This window comes from Hemibagrus wyckioides, linkage group LG01 (genome assembly GCF_019097595.1).
Source record: "Hemibagrus wyckioides isolate EC202008001 linkage group LG01, SWU_Hwy_1.0, whole genome shotgun sequence".
In the NCBI taxonomy this organism is placed as follows: domain Eukaryota; kingdom Metazoa; phylum Chordata; class Actinopteri; order Siluriformes; family Bagridae; genus Hemibagrus; species Hemibagrus wyckioides.
In genome coordinates, this window is record NC_080710.1 from 24,627,941 (window position 1) to 24,647,308 (window position 19,368).

At 37.8% G+C, this 19,368-nt stretch overlaps 1 protein-coding gene across 7 annotated transcripts in view; it reads left to right on the forward strand.

Annotated features, from left to right (window-relative positions):
* slc12a7b (solute carrier family 12 member 7b) overlaps positions 1 to 19,368 on the forward strand; it is a 71,115-nt gene that overhangs the window by 32,523 nt on the left and 19,224 nt on the right. For 6 of the 7 annotated variants that reach the window (XM_058412904.1, XM_058412983.1, XM_058413142.1 and 3 more), the window contains exons 2-10: positions 11,016 to 11,107; positions 11,689 to 11,820; positions 13,064 to 13,213; positions 14,975 to 15,029; positions 15,236 to 15,366; positions 16,115 to 16,356; positions 17,456 to 17,667; positions 18,512 to 18,676; positions 19,208 to 19,306. In XM_058412904.1, the coding sequence (XP_058268887.1) occupies positions 11,016 to 11,107; positions 11,689 to 11,820; positions 13,064 to 13,213; positions 14,975 to 15,029; positions 15,236 to 15,366; positions 16,115 to 16,356; positions 17,456 to 17,667; positions 18,512 to 18,676; positions 19,208 to 19,306 (1,278 nt within the window). Of the gene's footprint in view, positions 1 to 2,883; positions 2,930 to 11,015; positions 11,108 to 11,688; positions 11,821 to 13,063; positions 13,214 to 14,974; positions 15,030 to 15,235; positions 15,367 to 16,114; positions 16,357 to 17,455; positions 17,668 to 18,511; positions 18,677 to 19,207; positions 19,307 to 19,368 lie in introns of those variants that run through there. The other variant, XM_058413298.1, reaches the window with a different exon arrangement.

Sequence of the window (19,368 nt, forward strand, 5' to 3'; positions counted from 1 at the left end):
TTTTATGATGCTGTTCGAAAGACGCTGACGGTAACTCAGTTCTTTTATTTGAGAATAGGTCCTGAAATAAAAAAAATAAAAAAATTAAAAAGCAAATAAACAAGATACATAGTGAGACGTGAAACTAAACGCGGACAAAGCAGACACGGCTTTGTTTGTCAGTGATGCCCTCTGGTGGATGACAGCATCAGCCTTGTGTTATTTCACATTTCTTAACATTTACAGTTTTTTTGCATGTCAACATTATCCTCATTTGACCGAACTCCTTCTTGACCTTTAACATGCCATCATTTTAAGTCTTCTGTGGCTGACGGCTTCAAGCCACGGCATGAAATGACTACTTTTGCCTCCCTGAGTATGTATTGCACAGACACACGCACACACTCTCAAACACACTTTTTTTTCTCTATTGGAAAAAGAAAACGTACTCTGTATGCGTCATGGATTGTATTGGAAGTTATCAGAGATTACACCTTCCATATATCGTTTGTTTTGACACACTCAGCGCAGTAAATGTGCAGTGCTGCCATCCTTAAGGACGCACTGTGGCACCGAAATGTTATTAATGGCACGCCACTAATCTGCTGGTCAATACTGGTGCTTTATTTTCATTACTCTTGTGGTTTCCTGTTCTGTGTTATTGACTTCTGGAGGGAAATTGAATTTAATTTTTCACACATTTATTCAGTGTTCTGTGTTTATCACTCGTCTGTCCATATACATTCAGGCGCGTATTAGTTATCCAAAAAATAATTTTAGTTTAGTGTGTATAAAAATGAAAGAAGCTGTCATTTCTCAGTATGATTATTGGCAACATCATGAATTGTTTATTATTATGAATTGTTTATTATATAACGCTGTAATTATTAATGCTGTAATAGCAATAATAGCTGCTATGTTCTTCTTTATATTCTTTAACATGTTCAAATAGAGATTATGTTATCAAGCCAGTATGAAGTACACAAAAGAGATCATTTTGAGGATATTTTTTAATACATCGCTTTGATGTAAAGCACAATCAATTTTGGATTTTTCTCGCTTGAATAAAAATACACTGAGAAACAGGTCCTTGCAGCCTTCCTGGATTTAGTGTTTCCTGTTTGTCAATCCATGTTCATGTAAAGGGTCCCTTTAACTGTCCTTGATCCCCCTCAGTCCAAACTGATTTTATGAACATAATCCGATTATTCGGATTATTCATTTTACACAGCAGTCCACGGATGTCATTGGTTTGAGCGGCAAACCAAGATTGTCTATAGTTACTATAACCTCACTGGGATGTTTCACTATGTCTCTTTCCTCTCATCGTAAAATTTCTCTTCCTAGTTTGAAAACGGCTACTATGTCAGTGTTAGTGACCTGATCAATGGACGTAGCAAATTCCTAATTTATAGAAATATAACATTTGGTTAAAATATGTGAACTCCTTAAAGAAAGAAGGGACACTAACTGGACAGGAACATCTTTAATGGGAATTTAAGCTAGCTAGCCGCAGTGCAGTAAATTGAATATAGGATTAATTTATATTGCTGTAGCAGAAATGAACACAAGCTTTTGGCCATATCGTGCCCAATTATGGTTTTAGTGTGACGTCATTACGGTATGAATTTCTCGTATATAGTACTGTTGTATAAAAGCAATACTGCACCCTCGCAAAATTGTTGTTTGTCTGCACTGTCTTGTCTTGTTATCCTGTGCACTTCTGTTGTATGTCTAGTTTAAAGATTGCACCTTAAGTACAGTTTAGTTTTATCTCTATGTTTAGCTCTATGTTTGTCTGCGTCACTGTACTTTGTCTTTGTTCTGTGTAGCACCTCTGGTCTAGGAGGAACGTTGTTTCATTTCACTGTGTACTGCATCAGCTATATATGGTTGAAGTGACAATAAAGCTTCTTTGACTTTTGACTTTGACATTGAGATTGAAGTTGGCATTATTTCTTTTTAGGTTACTGAAGTTTGGATTAAACTCATTTGATTCATTTTACCAGTCAAAAAACCAAATGAAGATCTAATAATAGAGATGGATATAAAATTCTGTTTTTTTAACTACTATAACAAATCTGACCTACTCCTTGAATCACAGATCCATGATTTCATGTACTATTATTTATGACATGCTTTAATTGTATTTGGTGCAATTCTATACTGTGCTATGGTTTCTACACCACTAATCACCCCAAACACAATGATCAAAATCCAATTAGTATATGATTTTTCCTGAAAAGTATGGCCTTTTTTCTTTTTAAGGCTTATGACAAATTCTATATATAAATGTTCTTCAGGTGGTCCTGGTGCCTACACTATTGGCTTGTGTGTTTTATAAAAAGGACAGGATTTTACTAATCTTGTTAAGTGATTACTGTGCTCTTCACATGCTGATAAAGTGGTGGTTAATGACCACTGATCAGACGTTATGGAGAGTAACTTTTAACACCAGCAAACAGAAATACAGATTATATTTCTGTGATAGTCACTTGATCCACATGTGAAATCTGATGTAGTGGAGATTTATGCAGATGGGCAGCATTATTTTCTGTTTAATTTTTCGCAAGCACTATGGTCTCCCTCGCCCTGTCCGTGTCCTTGTGCTGATTAGAGCCTTGGTGTGTACACCAAGACACTGTACACTCAGCTAGGTGACCAGCAGTGCATCCCTTTTTTTAAGAGCTTGCACTCTCTCTCTCTCTCTCTCTCTCCCTCATCTATCCTTTGGCTCCTCCCTCTCTGTTAGTGCCGATGTTCAGGGATCAGCATTTGATGTGTCACTGGCGTCAGGTTGGCCGTGTGACAGTAGCTGATCTTCACAGCAGAGATTAGCATAACACCTTCCTGAGCTCAGGCTTTGGGGAACCTGAACGCAGCCGCATTAACAGCACAGCCCTCTCCTCTCCATCAAGCATGGAGCAAGGAGAGAGCTCCCGACGCCAGGGTAAGTGCCTAGGGGTCACGCTGTTTGGCGTAATAATTTTGAAATGCTGGCAGGTGGGACAGTAAGTTTGAGTCTTTGGCTTTCTTTGGAATTCATACCTGTGAAAACTTTTAGCTGACAGTTCTATCATTTGTGAAACGTTTCCTAAGATTTCAATGTTTCTAAGGCTTTCAAGCAGCATACAAGTACTGTTACATGGCTTATCCTGATTGTGAGCTGCTTTTATACTTATACTGCTGTTTCACTGTACTGTAGTTTATTTGTTGGAAGAGCATCCTCTTTCTTATTTTTCTTCTATTGCTTCTGGCACTGTTATTTTTAGGGAAAACTAGCCTAGGTGTGCATTAGACAGCGTAGAGTTCCAGCTGAGCCGGTATAAATAGACTGCATGTTCAATAACAATATACTGATGCTCTTGAATCATAAATGGTCATATAATAAGAGAAATACTCTCCGCTGGACCAGTTTTGAATGATATTCATTCCTGACTTCAAACCTTCAAACCAAAAGTCATTTTAAATAGTATAGATTAGTGCCAGGGGAATAAAAAATAAACAGTGCATAATGATTCATCCGCAGTCTCTTAGAGAGTAATATGGCAACTGCGAGAGGTCAAGCAAAGGGCCGGCTCAAGGACTCCACTGCTGTCCACCTCACATACACCTGCAGTCATTCATCACTGAGACTGGTGCAACCCCCAGCAAATTCAGCAGAAATGAGAACAGTGCGGCTCCATAGGGGGGACACAGCTGTAAATCAGGCAGCGTTGTGTGGACTTGTCAAGACAGGCGATTGAAGTCAAAGCTGCACTGGACGTCAATCATGTGTCATCACCTGTTCATGTGTTCAAGCGGAAAAGATACTGACATATTCTGTAGAGTTTATAGAGGTGTCTGGGTTATGGTACAGAGGATGTGGATGCAGATACAGTAATAAGACTATTGTAATGAGAGATGAGTGCACACATTGGACTGTGGCATGGTTGTTGGTGTCAGGTGTGAGTATTTCACAAGATGCTGATCTCCTGCAATCCAGTGAGTTGCAGTTATGTTGTTGAACAGGAATGGAAGGACTGGTTTGAGCTGACAAGATGCCTACGTTTACTCAAATGGCTACACTTTACAACCATGATAAGCAGAAAAGCATCTCAGATTTTGTTTCACACCTGTCTGCCAAGAACAAGAATCTAAGAAGGCTCAGTGAAACTGGACAGCTGATGTTTTCTCTAAAGTGTACATGTAGAAGATGTATATGGAATGTAATAACACTTCCAGGAAGTGTGAAAATCTGGTGTGGATTTAACACTGATTAAAGTCTGAAGTATGCTTTATACAATCTTCTAAAATCTTTTAGAAACTCTTTTCACACACTTGATCTTTTAATATACAGATATCCATTTGGTTCAGGTGTGTTAGCAATAAGGGAAAACAATTCAAGTACATATAGTATATACTGAACAAGTGAGTGATGGAGTGATTTTACATACAGCATGGTTACTCAAATAAATGAGACACCATATACGCAGGAATCTTTGCTTCATCTTAACTCTGGCTGCTTTTCAGAAACAAATATAGTTTCTTAACCTTTGCCATTTGGTACTTAACAAATATTTGGAGAGTCTTCATTGTTTCTGTGTATTGTATTATGATGTCCATGGATAAATATCATTTGATCCTTACTGGATTGCAGGTGTCATGGTGCAGATTTTCTAGTCGGTTGTTTGGGAATTAATAGCAGAGGTCAGATACTGTGCATTGGCATTAGTGAAGAGCCAGTGTAGTAAGTCTCACGAGCGGCCTTTGTAATAAACTTTCCCCCAAAACAAATCAGTTTTGATCACGTGGTTCAAAGTATTATTTGTGAATTGTTATGTTACACGTTTAATTAATGTCTTAAAATCATAGACACTGGTTCACTCGACACAAAAGCAAGCAGTTGGTTAATGAGAGCAGGCTACTTTTATCTGTATTATACTACAGTCAGTACTGCAGCAGATTTGCCCTTCACGGATGCCCTAGTATATGTTTATAACCTAGTACTCATTAAAGAACATTGCAGGCGGCTACAGCCAGGGTTACAAACGCATAGTCACATAGCCCTAATGCTTTTAACAACAGATATTGTCACAAAGCAGCTTATCAGAAATCCGGATGTAGATTTAGATCCATAGCGAGCAAGCTCGAGGTGACATTAACAAAAAAAAGGTCTCCCATGAGGAAGGAATCAGACTCCTAAGGGAACCATCCTCTTCTGGGTGATAACTGACAGCGGGATTAGAAATCATTACTCTTTTATAACTGTATACTATGACGTCAAACACTCTTCAGTGGTGTGAGAGGATATTCAGTGGGAGTGTATTGTGATGAAGTGGGATGAGCACAGGACAGTTTTTATGATTCCAGCTGCAGTTCTTGGGTGTAAATCTACAATATTCTGATAAAATTATTCACTGAAAAGAAGGAGTAACTTTTGGGGAAATGCAGATTTTTAGGGTATTCATGTGGGGCCATCTACAGTAGCACAAAGTGGGTCAGGAGTGCAAAAGCTTCAAGAAGAAATAGAGCATCAGGATGATTCAGGGAGGGCAAGAGGAGCCACAAAACCGGTGATGTGTCAGGATCTGGCACTGGCGTCACATTAAGCAACAAGAGTGAAAATCCAGCAAGAGAGAGAGCGGTGTAGAGAGAGTAGAGATTATTAGGTATACTGTTACCACAGATCAGAAATTCTGAGTATCAGAAACTCCCTCGATTTGGACGCACCTGGTATGAAGATGTTTGGCTTTTAGATTTTATTGAGCGATACTACTGTACTAGCCTATTTTGCATTCAACAATAACTTCAATCCTAAATGTTCTAGTAACTTCATGCTGTTTCTTAATGGAATGTGACAAAACCACTGCTGTAAAATTAATAGTAGCACTTGCTTTTGTACTACTCAAAAGGCTTCACATTTACGCAGTGATCTTTATTTCAAAATCATGCTGACGTAAATTTGTCATGTTGATGTAAATCTTAATGTTAATGTAAGTTTGAAGATTCTAGCAGGTTGGGAAGTGAGCAAATGTTCTATTTACAGTTGTCACATCGAGATCACGGTCACTTACACTGGTCAGTTAAGAGCGAGCGCTGCCGGAGATCAGTGTAGGGAGGAATTCAGAGAGTCCTCTGTCCGTTATTTCCTGCTGTCATACCACAGTTACTAAGAGGCTTACTGAGAAACTTGAGCCCTTCAACAGACCCTGCTTTCTTGATTCTGAGGTCAGAAGTTCAGTTATCTATTCACGGTTCTGTGTTTTTTTTTTTTAATTCTTATTTAATTTGTCTGGTTTTGAATAGATCTCCGTCCATAGCCAGATGAGACTCACTGTGTACCGTGATTAAGGCTTTGAATAAGTGAGTGTGATGCGGGCAGTGATGCAAACAGGTCAGGAAACTGGGTCATTGTCCTCTTCCTGGTAAATGAAAGTGGAACATGTCTCATGTGAATTACACTATATGGTATACTAAAGATGGACAAAGCACAGAAATTATTTTCAAATGTTGCCTACCTTTGTTATTTGCTTAGATGCAGCTAGCAGTAGTATCAAGCAGATTATGTTATAAAATATCACAGGCAGATGAAATAAAAACTAAAAACTGATAGAGCTGGATTAACAACATTTCTTGCACATGTCCAGCTGAACTCGAGTGTTGTAGCAGAAGTCGAGGAACCGTTAGAGCCTGAATCATGCTGACCCTTCTGACATTTCAACCATAGGGGTTTTCCCCAGTGTTTTCCAGTGTTTCTAGATTAGGCCATGCCTACTATGGATTTAAATTCAGACACATATAGTGGCACTGGGTGACGTGGCAGTACGAGGTGAAGTCTGCCATGTTGTTGGTGGTATGAAAGGATCATGTTTGATCTCAGGTATGTAACTTTGTCATGTTAGCAAAAACATGCCCACACTTCTGCTTTCACTGTCTTCTAATTTTCTTAGGCAGCATGCGTATCGTCTGCAGTTTATCTAGCTCTCGCTATATCCACAGCTAATGTACCTTTAAGAAAAGGATTTTCAGCATTGGCTCATGTCTGTAATTATACGGAGCTTTCATCTGAAAGTGGGTTTGATGACAGGGAATTAATTATGTCAGGTTTAAGTGCTTTTCATAGAGCCTCAGGCAGAAGGCTCAGACATATGAACTTCACACTATATAGAAGGTTTGTTGTGGATGGTTGTTCCCTTGCACAGGCAACCATTAGCCTGTGGGAGTAGTTAATAAACTGCTGCCTGCTCACGAACCTGCACTGTGTGAATTTTACACAACATTAACCTCTGTTCCGTGTTAGTCTTGATGGGATTTTCAGTGTTACTGCTAGGGCTGGGCTATATGACATTAAAATATAAGTTTTGCCATTAAAAACAACCTAGTTGCTGCTGCTCAAGATAGTCATATACTGATAGCCTAAATTAACTGAGATTACTGTCAATGGTACCACTTAGAAACCATAAAGATGGACTGGCTTAAATCTGTCTTAAAACTGCTTTGAACTTGTTTGTACTCACATGTTCGTCATTGAATAAACTTCTCGTTAAAAGTAGCTGGTTACGCAATTGTACTTTTTGCCCAAAGAGTACACAGTTATAGAAGGGAAATTATTTATAATTGCAATGTCTGGTCACTCAGATGCGGACTGCTTCCCTTTTGAGTCTGGTTCCTCTCGTGTTTTCTTTGTAATGTCGTCTCACAGAATTCTTTCTTGCAGCGGTCACCTTTGTGTTGCTCAATAGGCACAAATTTCTACATTTAAAAATTAACATACAGAGTTTATACATTTCTGTAAAGCTGCTTTGTGTCCTTGTCCATTGTTAAAACGGTGACACAAATAAAACTGTATTACACTAAATCACAACATACTAATCACAGATATCATCTGGATTTTATCATTACAAGCACTCATTGGAAGCAGTTGATCAAATTTGACGAAATTATTAAAATGATACTGTGTACTGCTTGTTAGCAAACCTGTGTGTCATTGAAATGTCTTGCCATATCAGGATGTCACTCCTACTACCTTTGCTGGTGCAACAATGACTCCAGGAGCCAGGATTAGACTCACCGTCAGAACATTTAGTTCTGTTTCAAAGAGGATTTAGTTTACACCGCTGTCATTGAATTGTCACTGAGATATTACCACTATGCTTTAAGCCCTATTCATACTGCAGTTGCTAGTATTGTCATTTTATTTCCATCTGGCAATTAACCAAATGGAAATTAATGAGAATTAACCACTTAAAGAATTCTTGCCTGCTGTTTTCTGATCATTTTACTTCCACCTGGATCTCTCTTTGTGTCTTTACTGAGACAAAAATAAAGCCGGTCATCATAGCCATACTATGTGAACTCCCTGCTGGAATAACTGAAATTCATATAATCTTAAAGACTTTTTCTTTGTACATCACAGTATCATGATTTCAGTGGTCTAATAAATAAATAGCATGTGCCTTAAATTTGTAAGAATCTAAATGCTAGGTTTATTCTTAATCATCCAGGTGCAGACGTTTTTTCACAGAGGAGATTTTTTTTAATGCAGGCATCAAATTGAGAAACTAATTCAATCTGATTAGCAATGAGATAGGAAGCAGAGGTTATGGGTGCAGAGCTGTTTTTTTTATTAAATAGTTTATTAAATATGTCTATTTCTGTTTGTTGAGCACCCATTGCAGATAATTTTTTAGATTTATTTATTTATTTTACCAAATTACTACATTTTTTAGCTGATGGAGTGTCCATTTTGAGCCAAAATGAGACATGTTGCCATTGGCTTGGATACAGGCAATAATTAATATTCAAACAATAAACAATTCATTATAAATAAATTAACAAACAAACAAGCAAATAGCCAAGTTGCTTGCTTCTCACAGCGAGCCTATCCTCACATTCCAAGTGTAGTGAATGTAATTTTACCCAAGGACACATCCCCTTGTCCTTTTGTCCGTGGTTAAGTGTTTAAGAGGTTGCTTTTGGTTTTTGGTTATACGAAGCGTTTGCAATTCTACAGATGATTGTGCAATGCTTGAATCTTCAGACTAAACCCACTCAAGATTTAATTAGGTAATTCTGCCTTTTTGTATGAAAAAGCTATACACCATTAACTTATATAATTCCTACTGATGACAATCATGTATGCAAGAAAAACAGCTATAAATGCCTCTGCTTTGCCATGTCTGTTATGTCCATTTCGTTCCCCATAGCTGTTTTTCCTTTCCAGAGGTTGTAAAACATGTACAGCATATAATTCTAAGCAAGAAGTGCATATTACATGAAAGTCTACTATACTTTACAAAGTTATTACTTGCTTCTATGCACATGACCAATCCTGAGGTAAAATCCACAGCAAATCATAGGCTGCAGTTTACACCGTCAGTAGTGTTGGATTGAGTGACCCATATAGTCAGAGGGATGGCATCGATCACTTTTACATTCCAGTTGTAGGAAAATCAATGTTGCAGGGTCTCATGGACTGACTGGAGTGTGTTCAGTGTACTCAGGTTTTCTTTTTCAGTTGCACTGCTTTCTGCTTTGCATTTTGTTTATAGTCAAACCTTGTTATTCTAGCATGGAGAATTTCCTTTAGTCTGTGAAACATAAACAGACAATATATCAAGGGTTTATTTGAAAAATGATCAAAACAATGGTGTGAAAGGGCTTGACCGCTTGCATCGATCTTAATCTGCCACTGCAGAAGGTCCATGTTTCCTGGAGTAAAGCTTCAGATGGAAATAGTCTCTTTCTCACTGTAGTAGTTTTCTTACTGTCTAGGCCAGTTACACATATCTACATTTTATTAGTTAATTAACAAGCCTTATCTAGCACTGTATAATTATGCTAGCTTAGGGCCATATCCAGCATTTCATATCCTGACATGTTTCTTAGTGATGCGTGAAAATGGCACAGGAAGCTTAAATAAATAACAAGGCTGGATTAATAACTATAATCTCTTATTGCACCAAAAATATTTTCTGTGTAATGGATTAGGCATGGAAACAGGACCAGTGCTGACAGGACATAAAGACTTAGAGAATTTCATTTAATCTTATTTACTTTTGTTCCTTTGGTAACTGAGGTGACATTGTTTTAAAAGTAATGAGATACAATTGAGCTAGTAATGCTAATAATGTAGTATCCTGGTGGTCAACTGCTGATTGGAAGGTTGTAAGTTCCCAGGTTGTGAATCCCAGGTCCACCAAGCCTCCACTGCAGGGTCCCTGAGCAAGGCCCTTAACCCTCAATTGCTCAGTTGTATGAAACAAGGTAAAATATACGTCGCTCAGGATAAAGGAGTCAAATACCAGAAATGTAAATGCAATAAGTCATAAAATTCATGTCGCAGCTTGTGTGTTGATTTCAAAATCACAGTGTACAAGAATGTATTTCCAAAGCAAAGTAGAGTCGCTTTACTTTTAAACTATGAAGAAATAGATATGGCAGTTTACTAAAATCTTTCCATCCTGGACTTGGTTTTTTTTCCCGTCTTAATCATATGTTCAGCTACAGAAAATTCCATGCTTGCCGAGGTTTGGATAAGCACCAACCATGGCTGAATGGCGATAACAGTTAACTTCTAATTCTTAACCATTCGAGGTGGTTATGTTTTTCTTTTTCATACTGGACCTCTCTCTACCACTTTGGATGAGTGCTGTGATCCCTGCTTCAGATTTAAAAACATCTGTTTTGAATTTGAAGCATTTTATGTTTTCATCATAGAGCTAAGCTATTTCATCACTTCATTTATCAGACCAGATGGGAAACCTATGAAAAAATATTATGGCAGTTTTTGCTTATATCTGTGCCTGACTCTGTCATTAACTTGATGAGTGATGACAAAGCAAGCAATGTAGTATTAGAACTGAATAAACAGCACTCTTAGTACATGTTAAGATACATTGTAAAGATGTGATGGACTACATTGTGTATATTAAGATAATGACCTAAGGCTTACCCTAGGAATTCTATTTGGTCATTAGCTTGCGAAGGTAACTGAAATTAACATAAAAGCATAACCTAAGTATAACATTCTGCCTTTCTCTGTTTTGTCTCAGGTGATGGAAACCCCAAGGAAAGCAGTCCCTTCATCAACTCGGACAATGACAAGGGGAGCCTATACGATGGCAAAAACATGGCACTGTTTGAGGTAGGCTATCCATTTAGTCAAGCTAATAATAAGGTTTTTTTTTTTTCATTTATTTGGAAATATTTTAATGGGTTAAATGAGCTACAATGTTGATATATACTTGTATTCACAGTGTTTAAACATAGGCATCTCTTGATTTTGGATAAATTGCTATCAGGTCTCCAGCCTCTTATTTCCAGTGTCTTTAGCACATAATGTGAGGCTACAGTTGGATGCAATTGTTTTGTTTAATGAATGACATTCAATAAAGGCACTTTGGCTTAGCAGTTAGCATGTTTGCCTCTGGAGTTGGACGTTCGATCCCTGCATTCACTCTACATTCAGGGAGTTTACATGTGCTCCCTGGGCTTTGGGGATTTCCTTCAGGTACTCTTGTTACCTTCCCCAGTTCCAAGACATGCATTCTAGGCTGATTGTGTGAATGGATGTGTGAATGTGTGTATGAGATGTGATGGTTTGGCACCCATGGTGTCCCCCACCTGGGATAGGATCCAGGCTTCCCAAAACCCCTGTGTAGGATAAGTGATACAGAAAATGGATAGATGGAATGGAATTAAATGCATGAGTTTTCTAATTTCTAGGAAGAGATGGACAGCAACCCAATGGTCTCCTCGCTTCTCAGCAAACTGGCCAATTACACCAACCTTACACAGGGGGTTCGGGAACATGAGGAGGCAGATGAGGAGGAGAATGCAAAGAAGAAAACCGTCAAAGTAAGTAGCACTCTTTCAGAAGGGGTCATTTCGAAGTTCAATATTAAAGTGTTTAATTTTCAATTCAAGGGATCTACTGCTTATAAAATGTACAAGGTTCTGCGCTCAAGTGTAAGTCTTTGTTTTTAGTCTCAGTCCTTCGGTGTAATAGGATCATATTAAAATGTGTTTTTCTTCAGGTAATGTGTACAGAAAACACACACTATTGTTTTCATTTATTCGGTTAGTGTATGTTTTGGCAGCCTTAAGTCACAGTGTTTGTGTAAATGTAGATCATGTTCCTCTTATGAAAAATTACAATAACATGAAGATTTATTTGGTGATACTTAGAACTAGTTGCAAAGCAAACACTCCATCATAATTTGTAATAATATTTAGAATGATAGTTTGTGCACACTCACATCAATGAGATGTTGATGTAGTATGATTTGTACTTCGTACAAATTGACTGCTCTTTGGTTTGTTTTCCCAACATGTCAATCTAGAGTACTAGATTGACATACTGTTATTGTTGAAATTTCTCAATGGTTGCAAAGTCATGGCATGAAAACCACACACCGGGCTCATTGCCTTGTAGTGACAGTGATGAGGTCTCCTGGTCATATTTTATAGTAAGAATAGTGCAGCTTCTGCCTGTTGGTCAGGCTGCAGAAATACAGAGAAATGACCATAAGGGGTTATGACATTGCTAAAAATGTCTTGCATGCTGGAGATGTTAATGAATTAGAGCTGTGAATGGTGCAACAAAGACACCCTTAGGTCCTTTAAGAATGTATGTGACATTAATGTACATTAAGCTACACTACCTACTATAACTAGCCTACTATTAAACCTACTTGCATGCCAGGGAACTATGAATTAAAAAAAATAAATAATACCCCAAGCATGAAATCTGCTTATCCTGTGGTCTAAGGCCACTAATTGTTCCACCTCTAGGGGAATAGAAATGGTGAACACAAACACTAGTGGTGATTTCTGCTTCTCTTTGTATTTTCCTCCAACCATAAAGAAACATTATTTCGTATACCTAAAATTACAAGCTATGATCACAATTCAGAAGTCCAAAATGCTTTCAGTATTGCATTGTAACAGGATTTTCCAACCTTACATTGTTTCACACTGTAATACACTCAAATTGAATGCATCTTTGAGTTTCTATTCTGTTATCATTGCTTATTTAATCAAGAGTGTAAAAAGAGTTTTCTGCTGTTGTGTCTGTGTTTTCTGCTTCTGCCTCGCTAAGACAAGACCACAGATGGGAACGTTCATGGGCGTCTACCTGCCCTGCCTTCAGAATATCCTGGGGGTCATCCTGTTTCTGCGAATGACCTGGATCGTTGGAACTGCAGGCATTCTGGAGGCCTTTATCATCGTATCCATGTGCTGCTGTTGTGTAAGTACGCTGTGCTCTGACCATTAAAGTTCTCTACAGATGAATTGTTGTTTTTTTATTTTTTGTCCTGATGCATTGGAATATTTTGAATTTTGGCACACATCATAAGGGAATTTAAATTATATTAGATATTTTTTCCAAGTCACTTAATACATGTTTTTAATCTTTTTGGGTGAATTGTGAACTGAGATTATGTACACCAGAGACAAAGAAGAGAAGCTGCATGTGAGAGAATAAATGAATGGAAGTTTAGTCTGCCTTCCTCTTCATTTCAAGTGCTCTAGCATTTTCTGCCTTTTGGCAGCTTGGTGTGTAATCTTCACAGCTTGGAACTCTGAAACAGGTGTATATTTATAACCCAGAGCAGACAATAGGATCGGTCGTCTTTTTTGAGCGTGGCAATGCGCTTCCTGTCTTTGTGTCAGTGTCCAGATTGGCACTTTTGCTGGAATGCTTATTTAGAAAAAATATATACTACAATGCTGGAATGCTTATTTACAAAAAATATATGCTTTTGCACTGTGTTGTGACACTGCTAGGTTGAAAAATGTCATATAATTAAATGCGTTTAGTTGAAATACAGGGATGTAGAAAATGCAGTGACGGTTCTTCTAATTGCATCATATCATATTTAGCATTAAATCTGATTACATTGCCCAGTTTGCATGGCCATCACAGGTCACAGTGTGTATGACGTTCTCTGTCGAAGGTGACTGATGCATGTTATAATGATATGTTCCTCTCTACTCTAAACATTACAGTCCTGCCATTAATAGTTTGGTCGCAGTGAGTCTCAGGGAAACTTATTTAAAGGCTCAGATAATTCCTAGACCTTTATATTGACTATTAGCATCCACTATCAGTGAGCATTTTATATTCAACAGTTATTCATTTTAAGAAACATAATGGAGCCTATGATTAAATCAGACAGGTTTATTACTCTTCATAGTGTTTGCCATAGATCACCGAATCATTCATTCAAGTAATGCTCTTGCCATCACTAAGCTCCTGTTTGAGGTAATGGACCAGTAAGTGGCTTTAGGACAGCTTTTGGACTGCGACTGAGACTGAAGCAGCTGAAAGGATTTATACCGATCGCGTGTCTGAGTTAGACTCAAGGACGCTAGAACACGGAGGTGTGTTATATAATAGTGATAGACATATCCTTAAAAATACCTCTTTAACAACGTTTAAAACTCCTCATAGCTTTAATTAAAAAGTGTCCTTTAAAGAAAAGGGTGTGCTTCGAGGATTAATTCTGGTATCTGTCGTAGCCGATATGAAAAATATATAACGAATCACAACAAAAATAGTATTTCTACTTCTGTGCCAATCATGTTGCCCGTCATTTCAAGAAACGCCTCATTCTCTGAACTTGCTTTCAGGTGTTCTAGCCTATAGTCTGATCCCAAAAATAGGCTGTTTTAAAACACAAATGTGTTGCAGATAAAAAAACATCCATCCTATCACAAGAATATAATTTTAACCATGGGACACAAAAAATTAGGTGTTTTCTAAATATTTACATGTGGTTTGGGGTGTGGCTTTGGTAGAATCACAAAAGAAAAGAATTGTATTTGTAAGGAGTTAGGGTTTTAATACAGCTAGCTTCACCTCATTTCCACTACACTTGCTGATTAATGTACTATTTTGAAGCATTTCCACTCAAGTCTGACCCAGTTATATTTGAGTCAGTGCTCAAATTGTCTATTGTGGCTCTACACTCTTTTCTAAAGAGTTCTGCTTTATTGTTTCTTTCAGACAATGCTCACAGCCATATCTATGAGTGCCATTGCTACAAACGGAGTAGTTCCAGGTAAGATGGCATTATTTAGTCATTATTATTTTAGCCATTACTGATTATTAGTTTATTACATAGTTATTATCATGGTCGTCACTATGTCTACTTTTATTTAGCACACATTCATATCAACAGTGACGAACATGAACCACTTGTTCAAGTACTTTGCAATGTAAATGTTTATGACTAATATTTTCCATGTCTTTGTCTTCTCCCCACAGCCGGTGGATCCTATTACATGATCTCTAGGTCTCTGGGCCCAGAGTTTGGAGGAGCTGTAGGATTGTGTTTTTATTTGGGTACCACATTTGCTGGAGCCATGTACATCCTTGGTACTATTGAGATCCTTTTGGTGAGTTCTGTGTGAAATGCGAATGGTAAAATATTATGAGAGAAATTATGATTAAAGATTATTTAAAGATTATGAAAGACAAAAAATTTAGGGATTTTTAAAATTTCTGAAATTATAGGGTGCTTCCTACTCAGTTTACAAACCAAAAGAAGGAACTTCTCTCACTCCTTAATTGACAACAAAAGCAGAAGAAAAATATTACAAAGAAAACAGTCCTACCTCTAATTCATTTACAAATAATATACAAGATTTATAAAATGTTTAGGAGTTTCATCTTACTCCTATATGCATTTATCGCTACACACACCGGTCACAAGACAACAATTAGCTGAGAGCTCGATAACACCATCTACCAGACGTTAAGCTAGACTGGCTCTGCTCAAGAAATGTCTGAGACGCCGGAAGGTGCCGGGAAACCTGTCCAGAAGTAAACACGCCCCCGTGATGGTCCAAGTTATATGGGCACTTCCCTCTGCTGCTAGCAAATCATCAGAACATTGACCTTTAATTAACAGAATACACCCAAACAAAAAGGATAGCAGCCAGCCATTCAGTCCAAGTCACAAAAGAAGCATCATGACCCCACTTTTACTTTTGTCATTTACACTAAAATAATTTATTAAAATGTGAAGTCAGTTCTGGTTTGCATAACGTCCACAATGTATGGCTGAGAGTACCTTTGACTATATGCAGTTTAACTGAATTATTGTGTAGATCAGGTTTTAATTGTCCATTGTTTATAATCCAGACCTACATAGTGCCCAGTGCCGCCATCTTTAAGGCAGAGGAGAAGGAGTTTGAAGCACAGGCCATGTTGAACAACATGCGAGTGTACGGCACCTGCTGCCTCGCCCTGATGGCACTGGTGGTGTTTGTGGGAGTGAAGTATGTCAACAAGCTAGCGCTGGTCTTCCTGGCTTGTGTCATTCTCTCTATTCTGGCCATCTATGCTGGAGTCATCAAGACCATCTTCGAACCACCAGTCTTTCCGTGAGTTAAAAAAAAATTGCAAGATTTGCCTGGTGACAGTACTTCTTGTTGTTTTATTGCTTGGAAAAAAAGGCTGATCCATTTTTATACATAGGATGTGGTTTCCAAAGTGGTAGAGACACTTAGGCCAGGTGTGTGGGTTTATTAAAGATAGACTCAGTAAAAGATGTAAATTCTCTGTAATTATGCACACGCTACAAGTGAAACAGGGTGTACAGTTACAGAGAAACCTGAAAGTTCTGTCATAGTGGAAAACTTTCTGTTATAGAATACTGATATTTAATACATCATTCATAAATGTCCAGAAAACTTAATAATATTAATGGTTATATATTTGTCTTTTTTTTTTAATAACATGTTTTTAATCCATTTATTATTAGGCTTAGATTATGTAGTCCATTTTCCATGCAAGCCCCTGTGACTGAACTGTTTCTGGAGGAACTCTAACATATTACAACAAGCACATTAATCATAAACCTGTTATTCTCCTTGCACTCGTCTCTACTGTTGGAACCTCTGTTATAGAAAGCTAATTATCACTTCTTGATCAATCAGATTATATGATAATTTAACAATACTGTGGTAAAATTGTACTATTTGGATCTATCATGCCTTAGGTTAGGTTATATTGTACACAATATTATACTTAATAGTGGCTTTTAATGTTTTTTTGGTGTCTGATTAGGAAGGTTTAGAAGTTATCATTGGAGCCCAGGATAGTGGAAATGATCCATTTAGCCTGTTTATAATGTAAATGGACTTCTTAAATTGTGTACCGCCTGGTTCTGAGATTACTTTTGTATAAATAGTGATGTATGCATTTTGCTGACAGCAGGTAGAAAATTAGGCCTGTGTAATTTACAAGTGAGTCTTTTTATTTAGTTAACACAGTTTCTGTGTGATCTAGTTACTGTGTCGTTCTTTTAACCGATATACACTAACCAGGTTATTTTGAAAGCTGGGGATAAAAGCACAATAAATTAGATCTCACACTTTTATAGTAAGCCAGAATGAACTTTACAACCCAGACATGTAACACCAAACTGATTGCGAGACTACATATCCTTAAAACCTCGTGTTTCCGATTTGCTCTCCAAAGGGTCTGCTTGCTGGGAAACCGCACACTCCAAAACCAAGACTTTAACAAGTGTTTAAAGACGGAGATCATCAACAACATTACTGTGACTACAAAGCTGTGGTCTCTCTTCTGTGACTCCCCTCATCTCAATGCGTCCTGTGACGAGTATTTCATAAAAAACAATGTCACAGAAGTGCAGGGTATTCCTGGCCTCACCAGTGGCGCCATCTCAGGTGAGGGACAATCACTCGGATACAAAGCGTCTCATGGACATGTAAATCTCACTCAATTTCCTGATTATTTGCTCCTTATATTTAGCAGAGAGAAAGGACTCCTCAGGTAGATTTTACCATTTTTTTTGTCATTATGTCATTCTTAGAAGTATAGAAATGGGTTTTAATCAACACTAGCAGATGTTCCTCACTAGTTGCTGGCTTTAAAAAAAAATGTAAATGTAGGCCACATTCATATAAATGAAAAGTAGTATTAAGAGACAAGAGTTTTTTACTTGCTTACAGTGGCTTATAGGTGGTTGCTGAGTATATCTACAGTATGTATATGACTTATCAATATCCTGAGAAAATCTGCCAGATGTCACTCCAACTGAATTGTTGCAGTTAGACTAAAATGCAGGTTTTGATATATATATGTCTCTTACTGTACTTCTCAGGAACTTTAAGAGAAAAGAACATTTCACTCAAATGACATGGAACATTTTGTTTTTTAATCAAGTTACTTAGAGAAATAGACATAAGTCTAAACAGTTCACTTTGTAATCAGATCCTAGTTATCAAGTTACCCATGATTCTCCTGTACCACAGTCGAAATGAAAACGTCTCTTTCTCTCTTTTCACATTTGGGTGTAACCGGAGAAAAATAGAAACATATTTCTGTTCAGGAAACCCTGTATTTTGCCATGTGGAAGGCAGCAGCAATGACTGACTAGACTTTTACTTCTTTTCTTTAGACATGAACACACTTTATCTAATCGATGGTATGTTAGTAGCTGCCAGTGGAGTGATTTATTTGTAGAGTTGTAACATTCATGGAGCTCACTGGTGGTTTGTGTCTGAGCAGAGAACATGTGGTCGAGCTACGGCCCTGCTGGAGTGCTGGTGGAGAAAAAGATAGAGTCAGTGCCACCGTCCGAATTGACCCATGACACCTCCTTTCCCTATGTACTCAACGACATGGCCACCTACTTCACTCTACTGGTGGGCATCTATTTTCCTTCAGTCACTGGTAAGGGCACGTTAACCTCTCCCTTACCTTTTCTTTTTTTCCCTTTCATTTTTTTTCCCTTGTTTTCATTCAGTTTGTCCCCAGTACTTGTGCAATACACTATGTTCTTTAGATGTGTGTAATCCTCTGGAAGGCAGGTTATTACCAGTCAGTTCCGCCTACTTGTATTTAATCTCTGTTCTTGCCTGGTGGTTTGCACTGTACTGTATCTGAGAACACATAGAGTCAGAGAACGAGCATGGAGATCATGCTTATCTGTTCACTTCAGCTGGAAATGTCTCATGCCAGTTTTTTTTCTCTCAGAGGCCTCATGGCTGCTCGCTGTAACACAACAGTGATCATACCAGCACCGAAGGAAAATTTCAACATATGAAAATGAATATAAAAAAGACAAAATGATTAACCAGAGGAATATGTTTATGCAACTTCAGAATTAGAATTACATAGTACTTATAACTAAAAACTTTTATTTTTTTTTGGTATAAATTTTTCTGAATAAATCAATCCATTTATTTTCGATTTATTTTCCAGGTATCATGGCTGGATCCAACCGCTCTGGAGATTTGCGGGATGCACAGAGGTCCATTCCCATAGGAACCATTCTTGCCATAGCAACTACTACCTTCATCTGTATCTTTATTGTAGTCTTAGTGACTTTAGAATATTAGTCTCAGTAGTTGTTACTTCTTGTA